This window comes from Pipistrellus kuhlii, unplaced genomic scaffold (genome assembly GCF_014108245.1).
Source record: "Pipistrellus kuhlii isolate mPipKuh1 unplaced genomic scaffold, mPipKuh1.p scaffold_m20_p_1, whole genome shotgun sequence".
Lineage (NCBI taxonomy): Eukaryota > Metazoa > Chordata > Mammalia > Chiroptera > Vespertilionidae > Pipistrellus > Pipistrellus kuhlii.
In genome coordinates, this window is record NW_023425404.1 from 69970722 (window position 1) to 69989254 (window position 18533).

The window sequence follows — 18533 nt, forward strand, 5'->3', positions numbered from 1 at the left end:
GTGCCCCAACAATATAACCCATGGTGGAATCTCTAGGAATCGGGCTCCCACCTCTCTGGTTCTGGGGTGCATCACCAAAGAACCTCTGCTGCCAAGTCACTGCAGCTTGGCAGCTCCTCCGGTGAGCATCTGCCCCCTAATGGTCAGTGTGCATCATGTCTTGCTTGCCCCCACTTAGCCTTTATATATCTATACTAATAGAAGGGTAATATGCTAATTAGACAAGAGACCTTCAGGACAAAGCCATGGTGGCGGGGTGGAGGCAGAGATATTAGGGACAATCAGGCCAGGAGCGGAGGGCAGTTAGGGGTGATCAGGCTGAGAGGAAGAGGGGGCAGTTGGGAGTGAGCAGTCCGGCAGGGAGGGAAGTTGGGGGCGAGCAGTCCAGTGGGGGGGGGCAGTTGGGGGCAAGCAGGCCAGTGGGGGTAAGGAGGGCAGTTGGGGGCAATCAGGCCAGCAGGCAGAGTGGTTAGGGGCGATAAGGCAGGCAGGCAAGTGAGCAGTTAGAAGCCAGTGGTCCTGAATTGCAAAAGGGATGTCCGACTGCTGGTTTAGGCAGCTGGACATCCTCCAAGGGGTCCCAGATTGCAGAGGGTGCAGGCCAGGTTGCGGTACACCCCCTACCCCAGCATTAATTTCATGCACTGGGCCACTAATATAGATAATAAAAGCCTGACATGCTAAGTGTCCGGTCATCTGTTCAACCAATCGAAGTGTAATATGCTAATAATATGTTAAGGCCGATCAACCACTCGCTATGATGTACTGACCACCAGGGGGCAGATAATCCGACCAGTAGGTTAGCTTGCTGCTGGGGTCCAATGATCAGGGCTGGGCTGGGCTGGGCTGGACATACCCTGGAGCCCTCCCATTGTCCCTCCCTGGCCGGCCAACCTCCCTCGTCCCTCCCCTGCCCTGATGGTGCACCAGTGGGGTCCCTTGGCCTGGCTGGTACACTCTCATAATCCAGGACCCCTCAGGGGATGTCAGAGAGCCAGTTTCTGCCCAAACTCAAAGGCCAAGCTGAGGGACCCCACTGGTGCACAAATTTGTGCACCAGGCCTCTAATATCTCAATAAAATTGGGAGGGGGGAGTCTTACTGAAAATAATCCACCATTAAAACTGCTATCCTTTGGAACCCTTCACTGATCTGTTGTCTGCCTTTTGTTTCCTGAACATATGCTGCTTTTAAGCCAGTACTGGTACCTATATATAAAAAAGGCTAATACGCCGGGACCGTTTGGCTCAGTGGATAGAGCGTCGGCCTGCGGACTGAAAGGTCCCGGGTTCGATTCCGGTCGAGGGCATGTACCTTGGTTGCGGGCACATCCCAGTAGGGGTTATGCAAGAGGCAGCTGATCGATGATTCTCTCTCATCAATGTTTCTAACTCTCTATCCCTCTCTCTTCCTCTCTGTGAAAAATCAATAAAAATATATTAAAAAAAAAAAAAAAAAAAAAGGCTAATATGAAAAAGTGTCCCCTCAGGAGTTTGATCACTCACTATGAGATGTGCTGACCACCAGGGGGTGGCATGAAATGAAGGAAGGCTCTGTCTGGCAGCTGGAAGGCCCTGATGGCCCTGATCAGTGGTTAGGCCTAGGAACTCTACTCCCTCTAGTATATAAAATATGTATACACACACATACACATTCCTTTAACTGATCAAAGTACATGTTACTCTTCTGATCAAATTTTAAACTGAAATGATAAAAAATTCGGTTGTAACCTATTCACTTTAGTTTTTAATATTGCTAAAAGACCACCTGCACTTAAATGTAATTCATAATACTGGTATTAAGGCACTTGAATCATACTTAACTACATGCTCTAATGATCTAAAATGACCAAAAACAAATTCTTAATTACTCAGCCAAAAATGTGGCAGACATTCTTCACAGCCCTCATGTCATCAACCTCTATACAACCCATCTATTTCCCAACGGCTTAAATTTGTTTCTACAAAACCAGTGCTCTGGCAAATGCCTGAAGTTCTTATTACAATGGATGCTTAAATAGTCTGTTTTCATATTTCCCTCCTCTAGTCCTTTTTTCTATCATGCTGCCAAAGTGTTCTTTATAAATCACAAATCTGATTTTAACAAATTTCCTCATAAGTCTTTACTGATCCCTCTTTAACTGTGATGTAAAGTCCACATTCATTATAATGGACCAAAGGCCTTCCTAGGTCACAAAGACTCCTGCCTACCTTTTTTTTTTTTTTTTTTAATATATTTTATTGATTTTACACAGAGAGGAATTGAGAGGGACAGAGAGTTAGAAACGTTGATGAGAGAGAAACATCAATCAGCTGCCTCTTGCACACCCCCCACTGGGGATGTGCCCGCAACCAAGGTACATGCCCTTGACCAGAATCGAACCTGGGACCTTTCAGTCCGCAGGCCAATGCTCTATCCACTGAGCCAAACCAGTCCTGGCTCCTGCCTACCTTTTTAATATTACTCATTGAGCTGGCTACCTAAACATATCCCATACTCCATTAATATCAAACTATTTACAACTGCTAACAAAACACACTCATTCAATCATATAGTAACTATCTATTGAGGTCCTTCTAAATACAACCCTATTCTAAACCTCCTTGTCTTTGTAGGAATACAGCAGTACATAAGGCCAGCTCTCATGGAACTTACTTTAGAAGAGTGAGAGCCAATAAAACAAAAACACTAAAAGCACAAGATTTTTGACAGTGTAGTAAAAGAGACAGTAAAACATAAAGATTGGTGTCAAAGGTGTCCTAGGGGTAAATTTAATTTAGTTGTATACATATCAATGGATGTAACATTTAAACTGAGAACTGAATGATATGAAGCATCCAACTATTCAATAGACTTTGAAACAGAAAGTTTCCTAAAAGGGAAATAAGTGAAAAAGCCCTAAGGTAAAAATATACTTGGAGTGTTCCAGAAATACAAACGTAGAACTATGAACTGTAATGGAGGTTACATAGTACAAAGGTAAGAGAGCTGGGTGGGACTTATGTAAACCTTGCAAGCCTGAGAGTGAAGGAGTTAGGTTTTATTTAAAGCCATTGAAAGCTACTAAAATGATTTTTAAAAGTGATTATGACATAATTGTAACTTAAAAAATAATTCAGCCTCATATGTAGGAACATACTATAAAGGGGCAAGAGAAAATTAAAGACTACAGTGTTAAAACTATGACTTTGGATCAGAGGATTAGCATGAAATGGATAGAAATGGCAGACTATAAACAGATACACAGTAGCCCTGGTTCATGTGGCTTAGCTGGTTGAGCTTTTTCTGGTGCCCCATAAGGTAAAGTTGTCAGTTCAATTCCCAGTCAGGACACATGCCCAGATTGTGGGCTGGATCCCTGGTCAGGTGCATGCAGATGGTAGCCATCAATGTTTCGCTCTCTCCCTTCCTCTCTCTAAAAATCAATTAAAATTAAAAAAAAAGTATATATATATATATATATATATATATATATATATATATACACACACACACACACACACACACACACACACACACATACACACTGTAGAGGGAGAGCCACCAAGAACTGCACCAGGATGGATGATTCATACCTCCAAGCTTTGCATAACATTTCCAATTTGCCCAACCCAATTAGTTAAACAACTTATATTTCCAGAGGACTCATTATATGTCTAATCTATCAATTATCACTCTGTATTACTGGTCTTTCTCATTAGCCTTCCAACGTACAGTAAGCAAGACCCAAGTCTCATTTCTTTGGGCAACTTCTCCAAAGACTGTATCACACTAACTCTACCAAAAAAGCCTCCATAAAGCTCAATAAATGTTTGCTTACTTATCAAAATTTCCCCAAAATTTTTGACATTAAGAAAGCTATGAAAACTGTTAGAATCCTCATCTTTCTTTCTTTTCTAAACGACTTCTCATAAATCAGATCAGAAGAAAAGATTTAACTCTCCAATCTAATTTTTATTATTATATCTTTGCAATATTAAGATACACCCCAAATCCTGTGGAAACAGGAGATAAATAAAATATATAATTGATATAATTTAATTAGTAAGTACAAAGAGTATGAATAACTACCTTATTGAAGGTAACATAGTTTGCTGAAATGTTTGTGCAAACACTGGCAATAACCTTTTCAGGTATATGGGTGCCATTTCTGGATCTCCTTTTGGCTCATTACATTCTTCTTCATCTTTGTTTGTATCTTTCTTTTTCTTATCATCTCCTTTATTAACTGGACACATCCAATCACCTGCAAACAAATACTGTTCAGTAAAATAATTTTTGGGAAAATTTTCCTTTCAATAAAAAATATAAAAATTTACCCAACTCCAAACTATAATTATTCCTAGTTAACAATAATTAAATTGAAATTAAGAAGCTGTATCTATCAAAGGTGCTTGTAAGAATACTGAAGAATATTAGCACCTCCAATGAGCTACATCACAACTTAAGGAGATAATTTTGAATATTCTACCTGAATTCTATAAACTATATCACAGAGGTTATGCATTCATATATTCTATGAAAACTTAAAAATTCGGTCAATGTACATACATCATCTACACAATACCCAACAACTCTTTATGATATTTCCAGACTTCTTAAACTTTTGATTTGGGTTCTCTGAAATCATACAGCCATAGCCTCTAAGAACACAGACAGTACCGTGTTAAAGGTTAGTAAATGTGTGTATGTATGTAATTATTTGACTTTATAGGAATAATGCACCTGCATAATGTTAATGTCTACAAAAAGCTACTCCTATGAAAGTAAACCTGAAAAATAAGAGCAAATGGTTTGACAGGCAAGATTTTATCACTCACCTGGAGACTGAAGAATAACCACTACTTCACTATGGCCCCTTTCACGAGCTTTATCTAATGGAGTTTTCCCATCTTCATCTCTCAGATCTGGGTTTGCACCATGCCGTAATAGAGTCTAAAAAAGAAAGGCATTTAATTTGAAGATAACAACACTTTATTTCTTTACTATCCAACTCTGCAATCATTAGATTGTACACATATACTTTAGATTACTGACTTACAGAATTACTTAAAGCAGATATCAATTCAAATCTGTCTTTACATACATCACCATAAAAGTTGTCTATTTATAACTTAGGGGAAAAAAGGATAGATTAATTTCACTTGGTTAGTAACAAATCAAATTTAGTATGTTCACATATGAACCTGTATCTTCTCTATCAAACTACTCCTCCCAATATCTGAGAAGGTTCAGTTTGTGACATGGAAATCATCTCCATCATTTCCTACATATTGCCAATTAAATCAACAAAACCAAGTTAAATCAATTCTTCTAGCATGCACTACAAAATTTAGGTCTTAAGTACTAATCCCACTGTTCACAAATATTTTTAAATATATTTTTATTGCTTTCAAAGAGGAAAGGAGAGGAAGAGAGAAACATCAATGATGAGTCATTGATTGGCTGCCTTCTGCACGCCCCTACCAAGGACCTAGGCCACAACCCAGGCACATGCCCTTGACTGGTATCAAACCTGGGACCCTTCAATCACAGGCCAACGCTCTATCCACTGAGCCAAACCAGCTAGGGCCTGTTCACCAATTTTTTTTTTTTTAAGATATTTTTTTAATGTATTTTATTGATTTTTTACAGAGAGGAAGGAAGAGAGATAGAGAGTTAGAAACATCGATGAGAGAGAAACATTGATCAGCTACCCTGGGGATGTGCCCGCAACCAAGGTACATGCCCTGGACCAAAATCGAACCTGAGACCTTTCAGTCAGCAGGTTGATGCTCTATCCACTGAGCCAAACCGGTTTCGGCCTGTTCACCAATTTTTAAAAATATATATTTTATTTGTTTTTTTACAGAGAGGAAGGGAGAGGGATAGAGAGCTAGAAACATCGATGAGAGAGAAACATCAATCAGCTGCCTCATGCACGCAACCAAGGTACATGCCCTTGACCGGAATCGAACCTGGGACCCTTCAATCCCACAGGTCGACGCTCCATCCACTCAGCCAAAAATGGCCAGGGTCTGTTCACCAATTTTTAATGGACACTGGACTCTCTCCCAAGCAGACTATAAGCTCTTTTGAATAGAGAACAAAACCCATATTTTTCCTATCAGCCTCAGAGGTAGTTTTTTTTTAACTTTGTTATGATGTAATAAACAAATAAATATGACAAATAAGTGCATACATAGTACACACATCAGGAAAGTATACAATACTGGCTAAAAATTCCAAAGGGCTGGAGTTAGAATCATAATATTTTCAGAATTTCATGAAATCTAAAGTTGCCACAATCAGTGGTCGGCCAACCGCAGCTCTGATGATGTTTGCTTCCCTTTTGATTGAGTTTGCCGACCACTGGACTAGGCTAAATGTGTAGTTGGAATCTGTTAGAATTAGGCAATTGTAGCATATTGTGTGCAAAGAGATAAAGGGTAATATATGACAGTGGTCGGCAAACTTATTAGTCAACAGAACAGCAAACCGTGTGGCCTGCGAGCTGCTATTTGCCGACTACTGACATAGATCATTCAAAATATAATTAAGAGCTACTAAGAAAGAAGAAACAATGTCAATTAAACTTTGCAACAATACAATTTTTGCTTGAAACATTTTTTAACTTACTAAAAGGACTTTTTAAAACTTAGATTTTTTTCCCCACATAAATTTAGAAAATTTCTGTAACTTCACATTCTGAGCACAACTCTTCATAATTATCCTTTGATTCAGAGTCACCCATATTTGTATTTCTACAGAAAATGCTGACATCTGAGCCATAAAAGCATAATGATACAGCATTCTGAGAGTTCTCTTCTATCAGAACAGGGTTTTTTTCAAGTTACTAAAATCCATTTCACAATATTTGTTGCAAGAACAGGTAATGATAATTATGCTGCAATTTTTGTGTGTCCAAGAGCAATTATAAAACATTTCCTATTTGAGATGCAAAATTGCAAGTGGGGGTAGGGAAACAATATGGAGGTGTATCTTAGAATCAATTAAAAATAAGTGTCAGTCTGTGGACTGAAAGGTTTCAGGTTCGATTCCGGTAAAGGGCATGTACCTTGGTTGCATGCACATCCCCAAAAGGAGGTATGCAGGAGGCAGCTGATCGATATTTCTCTCTCATTGATGTTTCTAACTCTCTATCCCTCTCCCTCTCTATAAAAAATCATAAGGTATATTAAAAAAATAGAAGAGTCTGTGAAGATTAAAAAAGATATGTTAAATATTTAAGACACTGGCTGCCAAAGTTAAAGTGCCTAGTGTACTACATAGTATATCATTGTCAGTAATAGCAGCTATAGCTCATCAATATAGGTTAGGATTAGATTCAATTCACTTGGCTCCTTCTCTCCCACTCATAATTTTAAAATACTAAAGGGCAAAAAATGGCTCATCAAAATTTTTAGCACCCTTAGAAGCCCCATTCTTTCTAAAAACTAATTCAAACGGACAGAATTCAAGCTTGAAGCAACCATCTTTCACAGGTTAAAAAACTAAGGTGTCATAAAAAATGTTCTAATGGTGTAAAAATGACAATACAACCAGCTACCATTTGAGTTATCTATGAAAGGCCAACTATTATACTAAGTACTTTTCATGCATTTTTCTAATCTTATATATATATATATATATGTATGTAATAAAAGGATAATATGCAAGTCAACCAAACAGTGGAACGACTGGTTGGTATGATTCGCACTGACCACCGGAGAGCATTCTAAAAACTAATTCAGGAGCTGTCCCCTGGTGGTCAGTGCACTCCCACAGGGGGAGCGCCACTCAGCTAAAAGCCAGGCTCAGCCTCTCCCACCTCTGCAGTAGCACTAAGGATGTGTGACTGCTGGTTTAGGCCTGCTAATCCATCAGTCGGAAATCCCTCCTCCCCCCATCCCCAAGGGCTCTCAGACTGTGAGAGGGTGCAGGCTGGCCTGAGGAACCACCCTTTCTGCCCCCCCCGCCCCCGCCCCCGCCCAGTGCACAAATTTTGTGTACCAGGCCTTAGTTATTATAATAATCATGCTAAGAGTATATATACATTTTATTGATAAAATTGCAAGTTAAACTTAAGAATCTTGCCCAAGGCCATACAGTCTTTTTGTTAATGGGCTAAGACTTGAACCCAGGTGTGCCTGATTTTGTTGCCAACTAACATTGCATTATACCAAATTACTTCACAATAAGAAGATTCTGAAGACCTAGAAAATATACTTGGTTCAATCTTTACCATTTGACACCTCTCCGAACCTCAATTTCTCCTAACTGTATAAAGAACTCTCCAAATTGTTTTTGGTAAACTAAGAGTCAAGAATACTGTAATTCTGTCCTAGCTGTTTTGGCTCTGTGGACAGTGTTGACCTGTGGACTGAAGGGTCCCAGGTTCGATTCCAGTCAAGGGCACATGTCTGGGTTGTGGGCTCAATCCCCAGTGGGGGTGTGTGTAGCAGGAAGCCTATCAGTGATTCTCATCACTTATGTTTCTCACTCTCTCTCCCTCTCCCTTCCTCTCTGGAATAAAATTTAAAAAAATACTATGATTCTTTTGCAAATAGAATATTTGATTTACTATTAAATAGACACAATAGAAAAATGTACAGGATTTCCTCATTTTATTGGACTTTGCTTTATTATGCTGCAAAGATACTGTTTTTTACAAATGGAAAGCAAGACTCTCCATCAGCCAAAGGATTATGGATCTCATTATTGCAATATCACAGAGGTATGCCAGTAAAAAATTATTAATTGCCAAAAGTAAGAAACTTTAAATGAGTAGCTGAATAAACTTGCAATACATCCACAGAGCAAATATATAGATATAAAAAAGCTCTCCAACTTTGTAAAAGGTCTTCATTTTATATCATTAAAGGGAACAGAAAAAGTATAGATCAGTGTGTATATGTTACATTTTATATAAGGTGGCAATCAGCATACATACTTTTGCTTGTTTGTATCTGTATCAAAATGTTAAAAAGATATAAACAAGAAATAATATAAAAAATGCTTATCTATAGTGGGCAAGGGGAAATGGAGTGAATAAAGATAACATGAACCCTAGCTGGTTTGGCTCGGGAGATAGAGCGTCGGTCTGTGGACTAAAGGGTTCCGGGTTCGATTCCGGCCAAGAGCACATGCCCAAGTTGTGGGCTTGATCCTCCCCGCAGTAGGGGGAAATGTAGGAGACAGCCAATCAATGACTCTCTCTTATCATTGATGTTTCTGTCTATCTCTCTCCCTTCCTTTCTGAAATCAATTAAAAATAAACATTAAAATTTTTTTAAAAGATGACATGAAAGAATCACTTAACAGAAGTCTTTATAACATTCTAATTTTGGAATCATATATGTGTCAAATATTAAATTAATAATTTAAAAACCTGAACTTTACCTTGGCTACTTGAGGTCTTCCAAAACATGCAGCATAATGTAATGATGATGATCTTTGACCTCTATTAACATCAGCACCTCTTTCACAAAGAAATTCTACCTGTAAAATGATGAAGAATCATAAAGTTGCTTTATTAATATTTCTACCTTTGATTTAAAACATTAACTGTTATTTGTTAGCTTACCATTTCCTGAGTTCCAAAAGCTGAGGCCCAATTTAACAGAGTCTGACCCACATCATCCATGAAATTTACTTCAAAGGCTAGAAGTTTAAAGGGAAAAAAATAAAAAATTTTTAAAGGCAACAAAATAATACCAATTTTTCTAAAGTGGGAGCCATTTAAAGATTATCATTAATAATCACTACAGAGCCAATTTTAAACATTTAGATAAACTATAAAGTAGTTAATAATCAGCAAACATAAATTCTGCTAAGAAAAAGTATTCTAAAATTTTTAAAGCCATTGAAGATTTATAAGGATTTAACTTTTAAAAATAAACAAGACAAAAATGGAAAATAATTAATACATAACACAACTCAATAGGGTACTAACTACTTAATGCCCTACGTATGGAAAAAAAACAAATCCCCATTTTTAATAAAAATAACATAGGCCATGGCCAGGTAGCTCAGTTGGTTAGAGTGTTGTGTTTTGTTTTGTTTATCTTATTTACTGACTTTTAGAGAGAGAAGAAGGGAGAGAGAAACATTAACATGAGAGTGAAACATTGATTGGCTGTCTCCTGCATGCAACCTACTGGAGATCAAGCCCAAAACCCAGACATGTGACCTGTCCAGAAATTGAACCAACCACCTTTCAGTGCCTGAGATGATGGCCAAGCAACTGAGCCACATCGGCCAGGGCTAGAGCATCATCTTGATGCACCAAGGTTGCCACTTCAATCCAAGTCAGGGAACATACAAGAAGAAACCAAGAATGCATAAATAAGTGCAACAACAAATCAATGTTCCTCTCTCTCTATAAATATCAATTTTAAAAAATGTTTTAAAAAGAACACAAAAGACAAGTCTGATGAGCCAGAAGCATTTTTCACCAATCTATATTTTATTCATAACTTCATGAAGCAGTCTTAAAAATTTTACTATATATAACAACTAACTTGCACCAAATTTGTTAACCTTGAGAATATACAGCCCTAAATTCAATCTGTAAGTCACCTTAGAATTGGAATGATCTCGTTCTGGCAATAAAACAGATAAATTTCATTTACTCATTGAAGCAGCATTTACTAAGGTCTTACCACATACAAGACTGATATTTATATACACGGGGAGGAGAGAGATTATTGAAGGTTTGTGGTCATTATCTGGCACAATTGCTAAAAATACTGTTCAAAATCTAGAAACTAGAAAATGCCTACATAATTCCTTATCTCAGTTTTCTTTTTCTTTTTTAATCCTCACCCAAGGACATATTTTATTGATTCTAGAGAGAGAAGAATGGGGAGGGAGGGAGGGAGAAACATCTATCAGGTGCCTCCCGCAAGCATCTCGACTCGGGATTGAACCCAAAACCTAGCTATGTGTCCTGACCAGGAATCAAACTAGCAACCTTTTGTTATATGGGAAGACATTCAACCAACTGAGCCACCCAGACAGGGCTTAGTTTTCTTTTTATATTAAAAAAAATTTTCCAACCTCCTGTGTCAATTGCATCTATAAGGGCATCAGTATCTTTACTTCGAATACAGTCTATAAGCTGCCGATGTGAGCGCTCCCCTGAACTATCCAATCTCCGGAGTCCTGGGATTCTGCCTGTAGATCCAGCACTAGACTTTGGCAAAGCCTTTCGTCCTTCAAATAATAGCACCAAGAGAAGGTCAACCAAACGCATGGTATCAAGCACACATCTTTCGTCACCCTGCAATGCACTCTCAATTGAATCTGGAAGTTCTGACCTCAGAAGATCCTAGAAAGAGAATGGGGTAAAGTTTAATATATTTACATTATATAAAAACACTTCTTCTGAAAGATTATAAATATAATTCAAAAACATTCTTACGTGTGTGACTACTGGAGAGCCTCTGCAAAGTGTTGAGAGCAGACTTACAATTGTGGAAACCTGGTTACTCAATTTGGAATCCGCAGCTGTGGAAGGCGCACCTGTGGTGCTGCGACCTGGTTTGCAAGCTGATGATGGCCCTGATATGGTACCACCAGCAGCAGCCATTCGAGATAAGAGCTCTTCAGTTAATCCATGTTTGGCTAATGGAGCTGGGTCAACACCACGACGGGTGAATCGGTCAGCTAATGATGCAAAACATCGCAGAGCTCCATCCGAAACCTAAGAATATAAAGAATATGCATATTAATAAAATTCACCTAGGCCCTGGAAGGGTTGCTAAATTGCTTAGAGCATCATCCTAATACACTAAGGTTACAGGTTCAATCCCAGTCAGAAATACACAAGTAGTAACCAATTAATGCATAAATACATGGAACAGATGGAGGTTTTGTCCTCTCTCCCCCATCTCAAATCAATCAAAAAATAAAAATTTTTAAATTCCCCTAAGTAAGAAGAACTAGTACTGTTTATTCCAATACTGACACTATAAGAAAGGCAGCTGTAGCAAAGAGATTAAAGCTTACAATCTGTCTAGAGTTTAATCCTGGCTTCACACTCTAAATGTATGACATGAAGATGTTATGTAACTGCCCAAGGCCTCGGTTAAGTAACCTATAACTGACTGACTGAGCTTAATAATGACATATGTAAAGAACCTAGATGGACAGCAAAAGCTCCATATTAACTAATATTATATAAAACTGTGCCAAAATAATCTATGAATATTAAATAAAAATTACCATCTGAATGTTAAAAAAACATTAAAAGTTAACTTCTAATTTCTCAATATGTGAATTCAACAAAAATTTACACATAGAAGATTTTAAATACTGTGTTATTTTACTTCAATGAGAAGTATTTTAAGTCAACAAAATTGTGTTGAGTCAACAAATTAGAGTACAGGTATAGCTTTAAAAATTATATATTTCTAAAACATTTTTAAGTTTTAGAAATAAACACATTACCATTTTTAAGATTTTTTAAAATTGATTTTTAGAGAGAGAGGAAGGAAGAGGGAAGAGAGAAACATCAATGTAACAGTGGAGTATAGATTGGCTGCCTCCTACATGCCCCCTAGTGGTGATTGAGTCTGCAAACTGATGACACCTAACTGAGCCACAATGCCACAAAGGCCAAGGCGAACACATAATGCTTTTACTTTAAAATGTTTCAGTGCCAAAGCAAAAAATTATTACTATATAGAGATATAAAGTTAGGGAAAGAGAAGATGGAATGGCCTGTACAATGTATCCTAGTTACAAATAAGGGGCATTATAAAATTACTTTTTAAAATCTAAGTAGATAACAGTGATTTACTTACCTGATGATCTTCATGTTTTAATAAACTAGACAGAGATTCCACACAAATTTCTAAAGAAGTATCTTGAGGTTCCATTTTGCCACAGAGTCTTGATACAACAGCCATGGCGGAGTGCAAGGTATCTTTATGAACCAGGTGTCCACTGTCACGAATGAAGGTAAGCACACAATTCAAACCACCAGCCTCGAAGACTGCTCCTGACTCACGAGTGCATATCAGTTCCAGCACCTATAAAACAAAAAAGTAAGTTCAATTTTAATTTTCTAGAATCACAGAAAACATAAGGTACCCTCCCACATTTATTAGTAACAACATTTTTTGAAAGTTTAAAAAAAAATTGGTAGCCACACTTGAAATGTTTAATACTCATAATACTACCATATTGGACAATGTAGGTTTAGATGAGGAAGCCTACATGGCATGCTAAGAAACTATAAATAATTTACAAATGTTTGTGAAGATTCTAAACATTAAAAAACATTAAAAAAAACAAGTGTTGTTGTTTTTTCCCCCAGCCAGTGTGCTCAGTTGGTTAAGCATCGTTCATGCACCAGGAGATTGCCAGTTTGATTACCATTCAGGGTACATGACCAGGTTTTGGGCTCAATGCCCAGTAGAAGACATGCAGGAGAGGCAGCCAATTGATGTTTCTCTCTTATCTATGTTTCTCTCTCTCTCTCCCTCTCCCTTTTTCTCTCTGAAGTCAATAAAAACATATTCAAAATTTTTCAATAAATGCTATTACATTCTTCATCTTATTCTGAATATCAAAACATTAAAAATCAACTTTTATTTCAAAATTATGTTCATGTTTGTGTTCTGGTAGAACTAAAGAGTTAATAGGGTCTATAGGCCATACAGGCATATGAGAAATTTAGACTTTATTCTGAAAGCAAGAAAAGAGTTTTAAGCAGGGAAATAATATGATCAAAATTTCAATTAATAACAGTGAGAAATGGGGTATAAGGAGAGTTTAGCAGTTGTAAAAATTCAAGCATTGGTATTCAAGAGAGAATAAAGGCTTTACTAAGGCACTAAGAACAGGGACAAACAAGAAAATAAACTAGAAAAGGACTTGATCATTAATTACATGTGTGAAGTGGAGAAAAGGCTAAAACAAAAATTTCTGTCTTAAGTGTTTTTTAGGCTCTTGGTAAAAGTTAATGCCAATTATCAGAATAAGAGTTCACCTGTATGAAAGATAATGAATTCAGCTGGAACTATCCAACAGGTCTTTGAACATGAGTTCTAGAACTCAAGAGTGAGGTCAGGTATAGAAAAAAAGATGTGAGGGGCATATACATATGAATGGTACTAAAGCTGACAGATGAAACCATCTAGGCAAAGTTTAGTTTTAAGAAGGTAAAAACAGTTCTTAGGAAATACTACCATCGAAAAACCATCTAGATACATAAAAGTGTAATATGCAAATCGTCCAGAGGGTTGAATGACCAGTCGCTATGACACACACTGACCACCAGGGGCCAGACGCTTAATGCAGGAGCTGCCTACCAACCTCTCGCTCCTTCACCCCAGCCAGCAGCCTCTGATCGCCTGATGAGGAACTGGGAACTGAAAGGGTTGGGGGGAAGGGGGTGGCATCAGATGCAGGCAGTGCCAGGCCAGGCCCGCTGGTCACCCCACACACAGAATGTGATGGGTGACAGTGGCGGTGGTGGCAACGGGTGGGGCCAGCTGCAGGCAGCTAAGGAAGATACGCTCTGATCACAAGCCAGGCCTAGGGACTCTACCTGTGCACAAATTTCATGCACCAGGCCTCTAGTAAATTAATAAGTAAGAATACTCTACAAAGGACACAGAGAAAGGGAGAGTAGAGTGTAACAAACTAGAAAGACTTTGAAAACTCAGGTCAGTGTATAAGCAGTAGAATTAAACCCCAGCCCTGGAAGAAACATGAAGTGATGTGATAGAGATTAAGATGGGAGAAAAGCTCTAAATAGGAAAATGGATACCTCTTCCTCTGAGACTAGAAACAGAAATAAATCTACAGCCATAAAAGCAGAAGATCAAGACATTAATAATTATAAACAGCAGCTCTCCAAGTCTGAGAAAGACATGATTTTCAGAGATCATTTAAGTCAAAATATTTTTCATAATACTACTATAATGATAATTGTCATCGTCTTTTTCATTCTCATTCTCTCAGGAGTATAGAGTGGACTTTTCCAGAAGCTACATGAAGTGTGACATACCAATCAACTAAATGCAGAAGTAGTTATGAGGATTTGGATGTCTTCTATTAAGTCAGACATTTTTTAATAGTACTTGCAAAAATGCTTAACAACACTACTCTTCTAATTTTCTGTTTGTTTGGAAAATAATTATTTTCATTAAAAATGTAATGCATGTTAGCATGTAATAAGTTTATTTTCAGATATATTAAAAAATATTTTAAATTTATCAATTTAATATCGAATATGAGAAATATAAATAGATTTAATCTCTATAAACAAAAGATCTTCAAGGGTCCTCAATAAGACTTGTAAAGGGATCCTGAGACAAAAAGTTTGAAAACTGCTGACCTAGAACAAGAATCATAAAAAGAATAAAACAGGAATCATAAGAAGAGAATCATGTAAAATCTAAATGTGTTCACAAGTAGTTCCAATAAACTACTGACCCAATACTGATGCTTTTAAAATCCCAGGGTTTGTAATTAGCCCCACAAGGAATAAAACAAAACAGCTAATTCTAAAAGAAAACAGCAAAATTGTTAAATCCATAGGCCCTAGAACCAGATTGTCTAATCTTCAAATTTGTGATCTTCGAATCTTAGCTCTATGTATATCATCCCCAGCTAGTCATTTAATCTCGGTATGCTTGATTTTTTTTCACCTCTAAAAGAGAAACGATATATTAGTGGCACCAACCACATACAAAATTGTCATTAAAATTAAATGAGTTGGATAAAGTTGTACATCTGAAATTTATGTAATGTTATTAACTAATATTACCCCCAAAAACAAACAAACAAACAAACAACTTGAAACCAATTGAGTTAATACATATTAAGTGTTTCATACAACACTGGCAATGGTGGTCAGCGTTAGTTGTGCTGGTGGTTATTACTATTTTCATGGCAGGTACAAAATCATTTTGACTGAGAAAAGGGACAACTTATCAAAAGTAATAGTGGCTACCAGAACTGAAGAGCATTGAGGCAGCAAAGAAGAGCATTACCAGTGACCTGCAATTATCCATCAAAGATACATTTTTTTAAAAATCCTCACCCATGGATATTTTTTCCATTAATTTAAGAGACAATGGAAAGGAGGGAGGGAGACAGGAGGGAGGGAGAAAGAGAAACATTGATGTGACAGAGACACCCCCATTGGTTGCCTCCTGCAACTGGGGATCAAACCTGCAAGCCACGTGTGTGTCCTGGACTAGAAATCAAACCTACAACCCTTCAGTGCAAGACCAATGCTCTAACCACTTAGCAACACCAGTCAAAGATTTCTTTTCCTAAGTCACATGGAATCTCCTTTGATCCACAAGAACTGTGCCTTCCATTGTTCTCAACCGCTCTCAATAAAATAAGACTGATAATGGAGGAAAGAATTTTATTTCTTTAGCTAAATATATTTTTTATTCTTTAAGTGATCTTCAAATGGGCCAATAAATAATTAAGACTTACCTTTACACATTGCTCAGCTAAGTCTCTGCTAGTCCTGTTGTTAAGTTCTACCACAACCAATCGATTACAAAGTGCTTTTATAGCTCCATCTACCCCAACAATCCTTCGGGTGCATTCTGCAGACACATCCAGATAGTATGTTATGGCACGGGCTGTTACCTCCAACACATTGTCTGGAGCACTTTCATCAAGAAAAATTTTGCAGAGGGCTGGTAAGAAAGTGCGAGGAGGGCATCTGCAGTAAAAGAAATCGTATTACACCTAGAATTAGTAAATTCTTAACATCAAAATAATATTAAATAATAGATAAAATTATATAATATATGTTCATATTGGATCGCCTGTGTATTAGGTAATATTTCTAGATTGCTTTTAATCTCATAGCAATACTCAAATGCTAATTTCATCATTGCTGAAAATATCAAGACATAAACAATTTAAAGTAGCAGCATTAACTTGAAACCATGTTCAAAAAATTCCTATTCAATGCTCAGCTGGAATATCAACTGCTCTATAAAACCCTCCCTAACCTATCCAAATAGCTATGGCACCTTCATGTTCCTCAAACCTCATAAAAACAGTGCCCACACTGTTTAGTTTATCAATTTATTTCTTTATTTACATTAAGAGTTTCTGAAGGCCAGGGACATTCTTCAATTCATGTTTTATGGGAACAAATGTTATTTGGGGTTTAACAGACCAGGTTAAACCAGAACTACAGCTATGTAACCTTTCTGGTCCTGTTTCCTCATTTGTAAAAGAAAGATAATATCACCACACTGGTGGGGCTTAGTGATTGAGCGTTCACCCATGAACCAAGAGGTCTCTACTAGTTTGATTCCCAGTCAGAGTACATGTCCAGTAGAGAACATGCAAGAGGCAACGGATCAATGATGTTTCTCATTGAAGTTTCTAACTCCCTATCCCTCTCCCTTCCTCTCTCTCTAAAAAGCAAAAACATAATAATAAAAAAACACACACAAAGATAACACTTAACAATCTTTACTTTATATGGATATCATAAAGATTAAATGAAATTATATACATTAAACATTTAGCAAAGTACCTTGTCCCAATAACAAGTAATTAATTTTAGCTACCCTTCCCTCCTATGAACAGTCTAACACATGCTATTATAAACCTGGGTAAGAGTTTTATCAAAGCAAAATTTTTGAGTTATCAATATCCCCTATATTTTAATCAACATTTAAAATATAAAAAACCATAATTTACATTTAGTAGAAATCTTAGTATATGACATCAAATATATTATTCTAACTCTCTGCATATGGGCTACAAGTAACACAAAACAGTACTCTTCGTGTTTTGGTGAAATTATTTTTCCTTCAATTCTTAGTGTATGCAAATCTTTAACAACTTTTTTAAACTATCTGTATGAATTTTAAAGTATCTCTACCCTTTAATATCTACATAGATAATCTTAAGATCATCTATACATAAAGATTTTAGAGTATCTTGCATTCAATGACTGACCAGCCACTGATTAAACATAGGTGGCTTTATTAACCAATCAGAGGCCTGGTGTACAAAATTCGTCCACAAGTAGGGTCCCTTGGCCTGGCTGGCAATCACGGCCGATTGAGGCCTTCTGGCTGCCGGCTGGGGCTTTCCATCGTTCTGTGCCATCCCCTGGTGATCAGCACACATCACAGCAAGTGATCAAACTTCCTCCACCCAAACAAACTCCAGAGGGGATATTTTGCGTATTAGCCTTTTATATATATAGTAGAGGCTCGGTGCACAAAAGTCATGCATGGGGTGGGAGTCCCTCAGGCTGGCCTGTACTCTCTTGCAATCCAGGGCCCCGTGGGGAATGTCCGACTGCCAATTTAGGCCCAATCCTGCTTGCAATCCAGGACCACTGGCTCCTAACCACTCTGCCTGCCTGCCCAACCACTCCTCACTGCTCACCTGCCTGCCTGATTGCCTCTAACTGCCTCTGCCTCAACCCCACGGCTTAGTCCTGCAGGACTTCTAGAAGTTCGTTCAGCTGTCCAGTCTAATTAGCATATTACGCTTTTATTATTATAGAAGATAGACAACACTTTAAAAAAAATCCTTACTTTT

The 18533-nt window shown here is 37.6% G+C and overlaps 1 protein-coding gene across 11 annotated transcripts in view; it reads right to left on the minus strand.

Annotated features, from left to right (window-relative positions):
* Positions 1–18533, minus strand: part of HECTD1 (HECT domain E3 ubiquitin protein ligase 1) — an 89088-nt gene that overhangs the window by 46898 nt on the left and 23657 nt on the right. For 10 of the 11 annotated variants that reach the window (XM_036450959.2, XM_045585207.1, XM_036450947.2 and 7 more), the window contains exons 3-10: positions 16446–16680; positions 12788–13015; positions 11404–11685; positions 11040–11310; positions 9565–9641; positions 9381–9479; positions 4820–4934; positions 4071–4245 (exon numbers count right to left, since the gene is read on the minus strand). In XM_036450959.2, the coding sequence (XP_036306852.1) occupies positions 4071–4245; positions 4820–4934; positions 9381–9479; positions 9565–9641; positions 11040–11310; positions 11404–11685; positions 12788–13015; positions 16446–16680 (1482 nt within the window). The remainder of the gene's footprint in view (positions 1–4070; positions 4246–4819; positions 4935–9380; positions 9480–9564; positions 9642–11039; positions 11311–11403; positions 11686–12787; positions 13016–16445; positions 16681–18533) is intronic. The other variant, XM_045585204.1, reaches the window with a different exon arrangement.